The sequence below is a fragment of the Parasteatoda tepidariorum genome, chromosome 10 (genome assembly GCF_982258835.1).
Source record: "Parasteatoda tepidariorum strain Cologne lab strain chromosome 10, Ptep-v5.0, whole genome shotgun sequence".
Classification (NCBI taxonomy): domain Eukaryota; kingdom Metazoa; phylum Arthropoda; class Arachnida; order Araneae; family Theridiidae; genus Parasteatoda; species Parasteatoda tepidariorum.
Genome location: NC_141764.1, coordinates 103,184,463 through 103,199,305, shown reverse-complemented (window position 1 = coordinate 103,199,305; position 14,843 = coordinate 103,184,463). Strand labels below are relative to the sequence as shown.

The 14,843-nt window shown below is 29.3% G+C and overlaps 1 protein-coding gene across 1 annotated transcript; it reads left to right on the top strand.

The window, feature by feature from the left end:
- The first annotated feature begins 628 nt into the window (after positions 1–628).
- LOC107442148 (frizzled-4) lies at positions 629–8,222 on the top strand. The gene is made up of 3 exons (XM_087153545.1): positions 629–2,669; positions 4,676–6,821; positions 7,012–8,222. Exons 1-2 carry the CDS (start codon positions 2,046–2,048, stop codon positions 5,741–5,743), a joined length of 1,692 nt encoding a protein of 563 aa, XP_087009671.1. The 5' UTR covers positions 629–2,045; the 3' UTR covers positions 5,744–6,821; positions 7,012–8,222.
- Positions 8,223–14,843: the final 6,621 nt, after the last annotated feature.

Here is a 14,843-nt window from a genome sequence, read left to right as displayed (position 1 = left end):
TATCAATCCACACTAATTTCTTTTTTTTATTTTATTTATTTATTGCTTTATTTTATTTATTTATTTTTATTATGGGTCACTTTATCGGTAATCCATTACACTGTGAGTCGGGTATGTGAAATGAGCCAGCAAAGCGATCTGAGAAAAAACAGCTCAAGTAATTCCTGGGGTAGATGAGCGATATCGATCAAGGTTTTTTGGTCTTGTGGTCTTTAATATATTTAAAATAAAGCGTAGGAGAACTTTAAGTATAAAAGTGGGGTATTTAATTAAGACTTGATGTTGTCAGATCGGGAAGCAAACTCATAGTGACGGGGGTCGATGAGCGATAGCGAGCATGGTGTCCAAGGAGTTGAGCCCATAAATTTTGAAGAAAAAAATTGCTTATTAGTAGTTAGGAAAAATCATGAAATTTTTTGCCAATTTAAAATTATTAGCATTCGTACTTTTTTATATTAATTTAAAATTTAATACAAAAAAGGTAAATGGCACTAAAAGGGTTCGTCCACTGTTGCAAAAGGGACATAACGAAATAAAAGAACAATACCCTTAGTTGTTTTAGTCGTTCGGGATGTTTCAAAAGCATTTTTTTTTTTTTTCGATTTTCTCATACAACTCTAAATTTCTTTTCTATTTTGAAATAAGAAAAGCGTCTCTGTTTGCATCCACCAATGCTCTTATTTTTCGAATTTGTTGAAATTTTATTAACTGTTAACTACAGTAACTGGTACAAAATGTTGTGCATAAAAGGCATAAAACTGACTCCATTATGTTATGCTTGAGAATTTGTATTCTCACATCTAAATGGAAAATGTAAACATTGGAAAAAACAATTATAAAAGAAAATAATTAAATGAAAATATAGTTACATAAAAAAATAGTTTTATAAATATTAAAAAGATTGTTTCTGAGAAATTGAATTTCAAAAAAGTCAGATACTCAAAATTCCATTTTTTCCAAATAAATTATGGGTTGTGCTTTTCCAATTTTCTGTTTTATGCTTGTGAGTTTCTGATTTTAAGATTAAATTATAAATTTGAACAAGAATACCCCAAACAAAAATTTATCGTCTTCCACCGAACACTAAAAATTATCTACTTAAAACTTTAAAACAGTATCTCCCAAAACTATTTTCCATTTATAAAATTCAACAACAAGTATTTTAAAGATATTTTAATAATTAATCTCCTCCGTCTGAAATGACTATGTTGACTTGTAACCCCTCTTTAAATATCCCCGTTTTTGAAAAACAAATATGTCCTATACTTTTTTTTATGTAGGTAAACGATGCCTAAATTTAAAAAAAAAAATTTAGTTCAGGCATTATTTAAAGATCAATTTTCTCAAACCCTTCAACTAATATTTGCCTTTTTCAGAAAAAAAAATGAAAGGAGGGAAAAAGAAAAAAAAGGGGCAATTATTCCTAGTTTCATTGAGGAGAGAAAGAAAGAGAGAAAAATAAATTTCTTTAAAAAAAAAGGGCATTCAGAACTCATCAGATTAAACAACTGGTTTTCCAGTGAAAAGCAAAAGAAAAACAGAAAGTAATAACTAGAAGGGGGGTTGAAGCAGTTCACTTGTCTGCACCAAGGTCAGCTAGTCGACAGATGACCCAATACATCAGCCGCTCGTTAGCAGGGACGAAGACCCTTGAGAGAGATGGGGGGCCACCACTCGAAATAATGTTCGAAAACGCGCGTGAAGTTTTTTTTCCCCATCATTTACCCACTCTTCTCCACGCTTACCAATCTGCAATGGGCGTTCACAGCATCTTAGAATCCTGTGCTCCAATTGGTTGAAGATAATGGCTTGCTTGTGGCCTCTAGCCAGCAGGGGCAAGTAGATTGTGGCGTCGGGTCACTGAGAGAAGAAGTACTTTTCTGTCTGCAGCAGTTTTCCTGGCGCCTTTTTTTTCCCCACTTCATGATCTTTAGTTTACATCTGCCGTGTTTTTGTTGGAGACGGCCATTGGTTTTTAGTCAAGAGAACCTCTTCGAAATATGTGTTCGTAGTTTCTTCTCAGCGGTAATAGTTCGAGTAGAAAAATGATTTACATTTTACTGTTATTGCTGGGGGTATCTGCATATTCTGAAGCCTCCGAGAGAACATGTGAGCCCATACGAATCGAGATCTGCCGAGATATTGGATACAATGTAACAGGTATGCCGAATCTCGTAGGGCATGAACTCCAACAAGATGCCCAACTTCAACTACAGACATTCCAACCTCTGATCCAGTACGGTTGTTCATCTCGTCTTCAATTCTTTTTGTGTTCCGTCTACGTTCCAATGTGTACTGAGAAAGTACCCGATCCTATAGGACCGTGCCGATCACTCTGTGAAGATATCCGGGATAAATGTCAACCAGTGCTCCAGGAGTTTGGATTCCCCTGGCCTTCTGGATTAAACTGTTCTAAATTCCCTCCTCAAAACAACAACAAACACATGTGCATGGAGGGTCCAGCCGACTCATCTTCTGACCCAAACATGCGCATGCGAAGTAGAAATCGTCGGCCTAATGTTATACGAAATGATGTAACATTTTCAGATCGTAAAATGTTGCCTTTTAACAAGATGTTTTCTCAGCACTATGGACTATGTAAAAATTACAGGTTTTCGGATCAGTACTATTACATTAACCGCACCCAAAAGTGTGCCCATTTGTGTTCAGTAGGACTGGGCTATAAATCGATATATCGCGACATATCGATTTAACGCCTATATCGGCAAACCGATACAGCAACTTTCATTCCAAGCGATGCATCAGAAATCTGATTTAAGCCGCCGAGTGAAGAAGACGATATAACGATATAGCGATATAGCGATACACGCAAGGACTTTCTCTTACGTTCCGATGCCAACTCGCGCTGTGGAAGACGATATTGTTTCGTTATGTTGAGACGGCCTTGACTGATGAGCGGTAGAATCAGAATCACTTTTGAGACTTTATATCGTTATATCACATGTTCGTTTTCGCACCTTCGCGATTTGAAATCGTTTCTTGTAGATTATTTTCAATGGGATTAACTTCGTGATCGCCGTCGTAACCTTGTTCTGAACGCAATCTATTATTGAAAAGAATTTATAAAGAAAAGTTTCTTCATTAATTAGATAAGTTTTTTATTTATTTTCTGACAAAACTTTTTTTATATTTTTAAATGTGAAAATTATCGGAAATCTAATTTAAGGCACCCATAAGGAATTAAATTACAAAGTAAATAAATTTGTTAGGTTATTTTTCTACTTTCTTTTAATTTATTAAAAACCTTTCGGATAAAACTTCTAATAATTTAATGGGCTTCTATTACTGATTTTAAATTTATAAATCTTGAGTTGTTTTTATTTTTAGAAATAAAGTTAAAACAAAACTTATTTTTTGGACATAAGTCAATAAACTTTATTTGTTCAAAAGAATTTGAAAAGTTTGCGAATTTTATTCATTTCTTTTTTTTTTTAATCAATTACTACTTCGTTTTATTAGAGAGTAAAATCATTATTTTTTTTTAATTTTCGTTTTATATTATTAGTTAATTAGCTAAATATATTACCGAATATCACAATTCTTTTGTTTTCATTTTTAAGAATTTAATTAAGAAACTTTGCCTTACTTTGTTTTTCGTTCGTTCATTATTTAATTTAATTTAATTATTTATATGAAATAATAATAAAAATAGTGTTTAAGAAGCATTTTTTTTCTAAAATTTATTTAGCTCTTTGTTTTAAGCATACAAATAATTTTTTAACGAACTTATTTTTTAAATTTTGTTCCTATGCTGTTAGGTAAATATATTGATAAATTTCACTTTTATTTATTTTTTTATTTTTAAACTAAGAAATCTTTTGTTATTTGCGTGATCATTTTTAGAAAATATAACAAAACTTGTGTTTACTTCTTCATTAAGAATTTGAACATTACGATCGAACTTAATAATTCTGTAATTATTTACGCATAATAGTACAAGCAAATATTGATTTGTTAAAAAAAGTTTCTTTTTTTTAAAAAAAAAATATATATTTTTAACACTTTGTTTTAAGTGTATAATGAATTTCTTAACAAGCTTTTTTTTTCAATTTTTTAAATTTTCTTTCAATAATTTCAGCTAGATATCTTTATAAAATTCCCTTTTTATTTTTAAACTGAGAAATCTTTCAGAGAATGAAAATTTTAAGAAATTATTACAATTCTTATGTTTACTTTTTAGTTTAAAATTCGAACATTTTTAATTTTAAACTTCGGCTTTTAGTCAATCTAACTTTTATTTTAATTAAAATATATTTTGAAATTTTAAAATCAGCTTTTGTTCAATAACAATATTTTTTTTCATTAAGGGTGTTTTAGGGGTTAACTTAAATTAAGACTGCTTATACCTTATAAACGATAAAGAAGTGCAAATATTTCATTCTGTATCTACACACATTTTTTCAATAAATATTTTAAGTAAGATTTGTACATCTTAGTCAATTTATTTAATATCTTTCTTTAGCAAAACATATATATTTTCAAATTTATAAATTGATTTAAATCAATATGCGTATGAAGTCTTGATAGAAATCTGACTTTCTGTGCCTTAAAGTAAATGAAATTCAAAAATACTATATCGCGATACATCGCTATATCGCGATGCAAAACTGACGATATATCACGATATATAATTTCTAATATCGCCCAGTCCTAGTGTTCAGCGAATATCAAATTCACCCAAGAAAATAAACTATTTGCTGATTATTGGGTGGCAGCCTGGTCTATATTATGTTTTGTATGCACTCTGTTCAGCCTGTTTATTGTGTTTATGGGTGAATATAAATTATCTCGCTTCCCTGAAGCCGTTATTGTGTTTATTTGCATCTGTTTCAATTTCTGTTCTGCTGCCTACATCATTCGATTCTTTGTTGGGAGATATTACTCATCATGTCACATGGATCACCAACATGGTGTGGCTATTTTAGCCCAAGAAGGACTGGACAATGCAAGCTGCATGATCATATTTATTGTACTGTACTGCTTCAAACTAGCTACAGATACATGGTGGGTGATTCTGTGCATAACTTGGTACTTGACAAACTGTCTCAAATGGAAGGCAGAATCCATTCTTAAATATAGGAATCTCATCCACACTTTTGGCTGGGGTATACCGAGTTGTCTAACCATCGTGGCCATGATCACACGAGTTTCTGATGCTGACGAACTGGTTGGTATATGCTACGTTGGTAACCAGAACACGCAAAATCTTCTGTTTTATGTTCTGATACCCAATGGGCTACATTGGGTCATTGGAATCTTTTTTCTGTTCTTGGCAGCCTTACCCAAGAAATGTCGCAATGAGGTTTACACTCACGTACAAGTCAATCCAAATGCCTTACCCAACACCAGAAATGAAGATGACATGTTATCTTATGTTGGTATATTTGCATATTTGTACACTATTCCCGCTTTGTGTGTCATTTCTGCAGATTTATACGAATATAAAAATCGTGATGAATGGGTCTCTGCCAATTCACAAGCTGCGCCCATCGTCGAGATCTTTTCTTTGAAAGTTTTTATGCTTCTCATAATGGGGGCAGCTGCCAGTTTTGTCATTTTTACATCCAGTGCTCGAAAACGTGCATTTAAAACACTTTGTAGAAGGTTTACAAGAAGGAAAGAACCCGTGCCTTCTTACTTGCGTGTAAATCCTCAAGTTTTGCAAATGTCAGTTAGGACAAAATCTTCACTAAGCAAAACAAATAGTGAGACTATTATGTGATCATTTACATTGTACATATCTTTAAAACTTGTTCCTTATCATTCAGACAATGCAGTTTCAGAAAATAATTTCATATTCTCTTTTGTCGTTTTAAAAAGTAATATTTTTTATAACCTTTTTATGAAAAATCAAAATATTTAGCTTTGTTAACTCATTGGAATAACTTTGTGTGTCTCCGTGTATTTAAAAAAAACTTTCATTTAATCGCGTATGTGAGATATCCAGATCTTATCATTTTAAGAATGTATGCAGGGTTCTGTCCAGGCCAAATTTACCATTTAGCGGTACCTTCACAAATTCAACTTTAGGAAAAACGGTAGTTTTATTTTTGTATCCCGTAAGAAACAATAAGTCCATATCATTACAATATTTTTGTGTTGATTTTTTAATGTAATTTTTAATTTTCACAAATCATGCCTAAATTTTCATAAATTATGTCTAAATTTCCACAAAATAGGTACCTCTCAGAAAAACCTAGACAGACCCCTGGTATGTAAATTATTTTTTGGATTATGTTCAAAACCAACTAATAAATGAAAAAGAGACTAGATGTAAATATATATGGTGAGAAATTCGTGATTTTCCATGAGCCGTTTGTTAAATTAAATTTATCTAAATATAACTGCTACTTTATTAATGATGTACATAATTTATGTATAAAGACTTGTTCTGTGATTTAGATTTTTTGATGTATATGTACATATCTAATGAAATTATCAATTTTTAAATTTAGGTTACACAAAAAATAATATCCTCTTGATAATTTAGTATTAAATATGAACAGAATTTTATAATCCTCCAAACTATTCCTTAAAGATGTGTAAATCTCCTTTATTATTTTTATTAATCATTTGATCCCAGATCAAAGGAAAATATTTTGACTGGAGTAGTCAATTTTTTATTACTATTATTTAATTACTATGAGTTTATTATTGAACTTCAATTAATTTTCAAATCATGTATGACTATACTACTGTATAAGTCGTTTTGAATGTTAGTTTTGTTTATCTTCTTTGTATTTTAATTGAAATATTCCAACAATTTTTGTTAAAATATGTTTTATTAGCTTTGTCTCGCAGTAGTTTTTTCTGTCTATAATACAAAAAATTTCTAAAATGAGAAAGCAATAATTTTAACTGGACTTACATTCTATTTCTTTCATTTATTTTCATTCTATAATATATACTTAATGTTAAGTTTGTAAGATTTGATGATGAAATATTCCAACAATTTTTGTTAAAATATGTTTTATTAGCTTTGTCTCGCAGTAGTTTTTTCTGTCTATAATACAAAAAATTTCTAAAATGAGAAAGCAATAATTTTAACTGGACTTACATTCTATTTCTTTCATTTATTTTCATTCTATAATATATACTTAATGTTAAGTTTGTAAGATTTGATGACTGTTAAAAATATATTTCATAAGTTTTAACTGTTAATTTCTTTATATTTCATGATTTCTATATTCTCCAGTATTTAACAATGTTTATGTTGTGCGGGAAGGGAATCTTAAATTTCAATACTTAGACTTAAAAGCATCAAGAAAGTAATTTTTCTTTATTTATTGATCATGGTCATGTTTATGAAGTATTGAATTAAATCTTCCAAAACGTTGCACTTAATATAGGAATTTTTACTTCTATTTTTCTATTGGATTCCATTGAATTGATCTTTTCTAATAGTTTGGGAAATTACAAAATGATTGTTTAATTTGTGAAAATAATGAATAAGCAATATGCTTTATAGATAGATTTTTTTCTATGCTATTTTCATTTCACATTTTATTTATGAACTATAATTTCAGTTCTAATTTAAATATATTTTTTTCTATGATTTTTTTATATCATTGTTATAAAATTCAAAAAATAACATTTTGTGCACTCTTTAATTCAATATAACATATCTTAATGGACATTTCTAATTTAATTATTTATGTTGCATAATACCAGTACTGTTTTTTTTTTTTTTTAATGTTGAGAGGTACTATTAACACTTTTGTATTGTTTTCTTTGTTAACATCTTCAATCTCTGGTATTATTTACCCTTTTTTTTTTATAAGAGAGGAAACTACAACCCTGACATTTTGATAAATTCTAAACTGTATATGCATTGCAAACCTTTAATCATTTTATATATGTAATGTTTAACTACTCTTGGGAAATTCACATTAATATTGTTTATAATCTTCTTAAAAGCAGAAGTAAACAACTATGAATTCTATTGAAGAGAACAAAAGTAAATTTTGATAAATTTAACTGAAATGACATGAAAATTCATAGGAAAGCTTAAAAAATGTGCCTTAGCGAGAATTGAGGAAAATCGTGGAGCACTTATTGGCATATGTCACTCAGAAAGTTTTAAGTTGTAATCCATTCTCATCATTTTTTAATTATTTCCCCTGTCCACATTCTTATTTTGTTTATCTATTCAATCATCCACGGTAATTAAATGGATATCCACAGTAAAATTATTTAAAAAATTGAAATAATAAAATTAAATCTCAGTTTATCTCACTTGAAGATAGATGATAATTATATTTAGGAAATTAAATGTTGTTTTTTTTCACAGATGGTTCGTAATAACTGTAAGCAATTAGTGATTTTTCAGTTGATTGCATTTTTTATGTAGGGGTGATATTTTAATAAATGTTAGTATAAAAACATAGTTTTAAAAAATAGCCATTTAAAGTTTGTACGAATTTAAGAAAATAGATCTTACTAATTTCATAATGATGGAAAAGAATTATTTATCTTAATATTACAGCAAAACTCTTTTATTTTAATTTATTTACTGTATTTTAGTTGGCAAGATTTCCGTATCTTGATCTGTGGCAGAATATTGCAAAGTCTTGGCCACTTCCTGGCAGCGGCTCGCGATAAACTTAAAAATAGTTCATCACAGAAAGAGACCACCTTGAAGGGTGTATTTTTTAGCCACCCCCAGGCAAACCTCTACATGTTTTATTATTTTGTTTTTTATTTTTCCCATTTAAAATCAATTTGACGGTTGTAGCTGGCCTGGTAGATCGAGATGCGGAACTGAGCGGCACACAACCTTTTTCTATACAGGGCAGCAAGAAAAAAGAAGCCCTTGGAGCCGCTATAGATTTAATGTTACATTGTTAATATCTGTTTTTCTTAAAAATTAAGAGACCAAGTAGCAGTTATTTAAGAAGTTTAGGTGTAATATATTTAAATTTGAAGAAATATTTCAAGATTTGCACATTTATTCTTTGAAGAAATTTCAACAGGTTTTCTACTTCCTCTACAAAATTAATTTATAAGTTTTTTCTTGTCTATGAACCATTTCTTTATTTTCTTGATTTATCATTGAATTATGTGTACGGAATTTTAATCTTGATGTTTCAGTTTTTTTTTTCTGAAGTTTTTTAAAGTTAATTTGGAAAACATTGTTCTTACACTAATTGTGCAAGTTTTCTTAATTAATTTTTGATTGCAAGTCTGAGAATGTAGCTGCAAGTTTTACACCCCTGTACTATTGTATATAAATGAAAACAAAGTTCTTTAAAAACAACTAAATCTTTGTGTTATAAGCTATTTTCAATAGAGGGTAATGCTGAATGCGTTGCCAAAATGAATAAGTTTCTTAAATCAATTAAATGCTACAGTCGGGGGGGGGGGGCTGTTTGGATTGTAGGAACAATCTTGCTGCTAAGTGTTACTTTACATGTTTTTTATCCCCATTGCAATAAAAAAATACAGTGTTTATTCTGATACTATTTGTATATATTATGTCATTTGTATATAGTCCCATTTCATCTTTGTATGTAAAAATAATGCCTTTATGTACATGTCATTGTATATTTTCATATTAATATTGTTTATAATGAATAAAAAAATCTTTTAGTTTTTTTCCGGTTGTTTGTTTTTCTCTTTTTTAAGTGCATAAATATGAATTGAATTTATCTAGGGATTCCTATTATAAAACGTGTACAAGTTATTTTGTTTTGTACAGATATTTATATTTAAAAAGTTTCTGAATGTAAAGCTTAATATTTATTGACACAAAAACATTTGCAGTAGAAAATATACTACATCTTCTTTGTTCTACAATTTTAGAAAAAAAAAATTTAAATTAGGGAATGCATGTAAAGATATTCTTATGATGAATGTAAATAATGTTGCAAATGACAAAGTTTATTTATCTATATATTTATTTAATTTTAAAGTATTTAGAACATTTTTTTTTTTAATTCTTATGAAATTTAGTTAAATCAATAGCTGCTTGATTATTTTTGAGGGGTGCTAGCTATCTTAATTTTTTTTTTCTATTTTTGTTATTTAATTATTTTTCCATCTTGAGATGCAGACTTAATTAAAATAAACTGTTCTTGAAATTTGTTACCAGATAGTTAATATTGTTTATTTATCCCTGAACAGGATTTCCATGGTTCTTAAAAGTCCTTAAAAACTGCTTAATTTTTATTTTGGAAAATATGAACCCTTAAAAGTATTTAATTTTGGTACAAGGTTTTTAAAAGTCCTTAATTTTTCAGCATCACTATAGCTGATAGGAATTTTTCAGTTCAATTTTTTGAAACAAAGTGCTGTTCTTTTATCACTTAGAATTAGACCATGTATCAAGGGTAAAGCATTTTAGAGAGACAAATAGTAATGTGTGTGTGTGGGGGGGGGGTACAGGCAAGGGAAATGAAGCATGTCCTTCTATTAATATATTGCTTATTTCATTAATGTATTCTCCCTTTTGTCTATAATGATACTCTATGAGGAGAGTGCAGCATTATATAAGAAAAGAATAGTGTGGACAAGGGGGATACTGCACATGGAAGAGATAGTGCTTTTTTTGGGGAGGGGGCAGTTTTAAGGTACCTGAGTAGAAGACCTACACTAACCTTCAGAATTGAAGAAATTCAGTTCTACTGGTAACACATATATGCTTATAGGAATTAAGTAAAACCTTCTGAAAAGAAGCATGAGAAAAAAAATTTGAACTAGAATCCATAACGAGAACTATTTCCTAAAACCTTGAAGAATTAAATAAATTTATATTATCTTTCAATGTGTAATAAGTAACTATACATTTATAGAAAGCAGTAACATATTTTAAGATTCATGATTGTACTAAAAATTAAACAGATCTGTAAGAAACCGGATTTGAAAAATCCCGGCCCTACAGCCCACCTAGGATTTTTATCAAAAACCTGGAGTTTATTGTGTTTTTAATGAAAACCTCAAGTTTTTCAAAAATACTTTTAAAAAAGTTTTTCTGATTATTAAAGAAGAAAGAATGATTTGCTTCTATCAAGAAAGTTAAATATTTGGTAATTATTTATAATTTGTTTTGTTGCTTCGTAAATTTTTTTTCAGAGTTTTAGATTGTTACTCTATTATTTTTATTTCTTAAATTTGAGCCGATTGTTACATAAAAATTTAGATCTACTCAATTAAAAGATCCTTAGGTTTTAAGAATCATTTTTTTTTTCAGTAGACATTGCAACTTAATATACTATTTTTAATTTTTATTCACATTTTGGTTGCTTTAAAATTAGTTCATGTTTTTTGCCAGAATGTTTAGTAACGTAAAGTTAAGTAAATTCCTAATAACAGGTTTGGCTGGAAATAATTTTGTGTAAAGTTCATCATAAAAGTAAATATTACACATTTCCTGTTAAGTAATAATTTCAAAATTGTTAAGTTTTCAAGATGTTTTTCATAAAATTGTTCCATATTTTTTTACAAAACATTACCTGATAATTTGACTGTCACTTGTGGTATATGTATATTTGATGATAAACAATCATACTATTCTTAAAGTCCTTAATTTTTCAAAAAAGTGCTTAATTTTTGCTTTGTTAAAAGAGTGGGAACCCTGCTAAATATTTTCCTACAAACTTCCATTGTGTGAAAAAAAAAATTTTAAATTCCCCTCCTTAATAAACTTTGCATGGAAAACAAAATTTCCAATTTTTTTCAAGTAGCTGATTTTTTTTTTTCTGTACCTAATAATTATTAGGTATAACTATTTAAAGAGGAGAAAAACTATTTAAATAGTTTTTTTCCCCATTTCATAACATAAAGAGATAAATTTTGTCATACTCATTGCGATTAACATCTTATTAGCTTCTGAATGTAAAGCAAAATATTTAATGCATGGTTGCATAAAAAAATTTTATTTGTAATATACTATTAAAAATATTCTTTTTTTAAAAGTATAATTATAATTAGTATTTAAGGTCAGATATTAAACACTAATTTTCCTCCACATCTGTTAAATAGAAAAAAAAGAAACTTTATTTCATAAATGTATGTTCCTAAACTAACAAAATATCTTGAAGCTTTTTATGGTGTATTTGATTGAAATTTTAGCAATTCATTGTAGTAAAACCATTAAAAAAATAATAAAATGGGCGTCCTTTTAGAAGCAACACTATTTTTGGGTAGAAATAGAATCAAATTGTATTGAAAAGGTTTGTATCTTAATCACTCTAAATCAGAGTTTCTTATAATGTTAGTCATGTTCTCAACATCGTGAAGATCCTCATCACAAATTTTTATCTACTGCTCTTGCTTCTGATATCATGCCTGCTTATTTCATTGGAACCAGGGCCTGATTATAGCCTAGGCCCTATAGGCATGGGCTTAAGACCCACAATTTCTGAGGGGCCTCAAATATTAGTAAAAAATCTGATCAAAGGTGGGCTAGCTATGTGTTGGTTTAAGTACTAAATAAAAAATAATTCCAGCTTACAATAAAAAATAATTCAGCTAATCAGTGACTTTCAGCAAAAATCACTGATTTCAAATGTTTGTGGTCACCAAACTATTTTTATTTTGACATAACATTGTTTTGTTGTTTTATATTTTGCTTTAATTTTAAGATGCGTAAACTTTATCTTAGAAAAATAATCTTCAATTGTCTGCTTTCAAAATTTCTTAGAATGTCTCTCTTGAATCATGCAGTTCAATTGGTTCTTATTAGGACTACTCTTCAGTAATTTAATTTCAAAACATTTTGTAAGGGGCCCAGAAAATTTGGTGGTCCTGAATTTGTCTTGATCGGTCCCTGTTTGGAACATATAGTTTTGAAAGTCAGCAATTGTGAGGTTTTTTGAGATCAATGGACAGCTTTTAACCCTTCGCAGGCATATAAAGGTTATACATAGTTGTTCAGTAAAAGCTCAACATAACGAGCATGGCATAATACGACAGTTTTTCAGGTCGACTTCAAAAGACTGAAAGATACAAAATCAAACAATCAAAACCAAAGATACAAAAATATGTTTAAATAAAACTAAAAATTGATTTCACTATTGCTACTCATTTTTTAAAGAAAAATACATTTCTGCTCTGCTGTTAAGTTAGGGAATGCTATATGATTAATATTGAAGACATAAAACCTTTTATGTTTTATTGCGGTCGTTGAACAGACGACCCAAATTTACGCCTATCAAGGTTCTACTCCGTTGCCTAGTCCTTTTGAACCCAAATCCAGAAAACAAGGGACATCGAGTATTAAAATTTGCTTTCGTGGAGAACTTTTTGATGGAACTAACATTTGCGTTACATGGAGAGGAAGACCACTTAGCATGAAAGCAAGGAGACTCCAACCCATGATCCGTCTACTACTGAGGATCATCACTGTGGTCGATGAGAGCCGGTTGCATCGACTAGCCATCGCTGGGATTCGAGCCCTGGTCACCTCATTGGGAGGAGAATAATAATAATTTGTAATTCCTTCCAAAAGAATCATTTTTTTTATTTTTGGGAAACCTAGCTCACACTTCAAAAAAAGACTCACTTCTACCCTATCCAGAGTTCCCATAAGCCTTAAAAACTTAATAGTGGTAGTATAAATTTACTTTAAAGGTAATAAAAAAAATTTTTTTTTTTTCTTCTAAGATACAATTTTGTAATTTAAGCGTCTAGTAGGGAGTAGTAATAGACGAAAGCTTTCTATAGAATAATCTTTAAGAAACTTTAATGTTCAAAACTGTAAACTTCAGAAACTTTTCCAGGAAATTATTTTCCAGTTTTTTTCCCGAATTCAACTTTTCTTCTAGATTTTATATTTTACCCTGTGTACATTTTTTACTTAATTTTTATTTTGCTTTTTTAAGAAAATTTTAAAAATAAGGGGATTTTAATGTCTTTACGCGAGCATTGCTCATACCATACCCCACCCCCCTTGTCGGCAAAAATAAGCTAGTCACTATTTTATTGCTTACGTCATATTTAACCTGCCCCTTATCTGACCTTTCTCGTTCTAATATTTATTTACTCAATGTATTCAATTGTTTCATTCATGTATTAAAATAAGAAATTTCGGAAAAAGATTTTCTTTCTAAATAGTGGAAGCCATTAGAGTATGAATAACAACTTGTGAAATATTTAGAAACATACTAAACTGTAGCCTCTTGAAACAATTATGTTTCTGATAACTTTTCTTTTATCACTATGAAGTATAAACATTCTCCACATTTTTTTAACAGCATTAAGTGCTGTTGAGAATATCCTGTTGTGCTTTTAGAGTCAATCAATAGCAATTTTTACACTTAATCTCTGTTCTTTGAACCTTTTTACTTTACAGTCTATAAAAAGCTCTACTTTAACATTTTTTTTTTCTTTTACATTTTCACTAAAGAAACTCCAAACTAAAAGGGTTATTTTATCGAATTTTGAACCTTTATGAATAAATACTTTTTTACAATAACTTTTTATATAACTTTCGTAGGAGGAATGAGTTGAAGCTATTAAATGTTTTTTTTATTTTATTTAATAACAATCGTCAAAATATTAAATTACCGAGAAAAGCACTGAGTCTTAAAAACCAATATCAGTATGATCTGCTTTAAAGGAAAACATCTTAAGTTAATAGCTGACGTTTTTATAAGCTAAGTTCACTAATGAAGAGAGGGGAATCGAAATCATCAAAGAAGTCTGGCTCGTGTAAATAAATCGTCGGGAAATGTGTTGTTCTCATTTTTTAAAATTCAAATAATCCACGGTATTCTCGAATAAAAAATGCATAGACAGTTACAGATTTAAATTTTTATTGAATGATTATTTCACGGGCATCTGACACAATTAGAACAAAAAATGACTGAATGAGGTGTAAATAA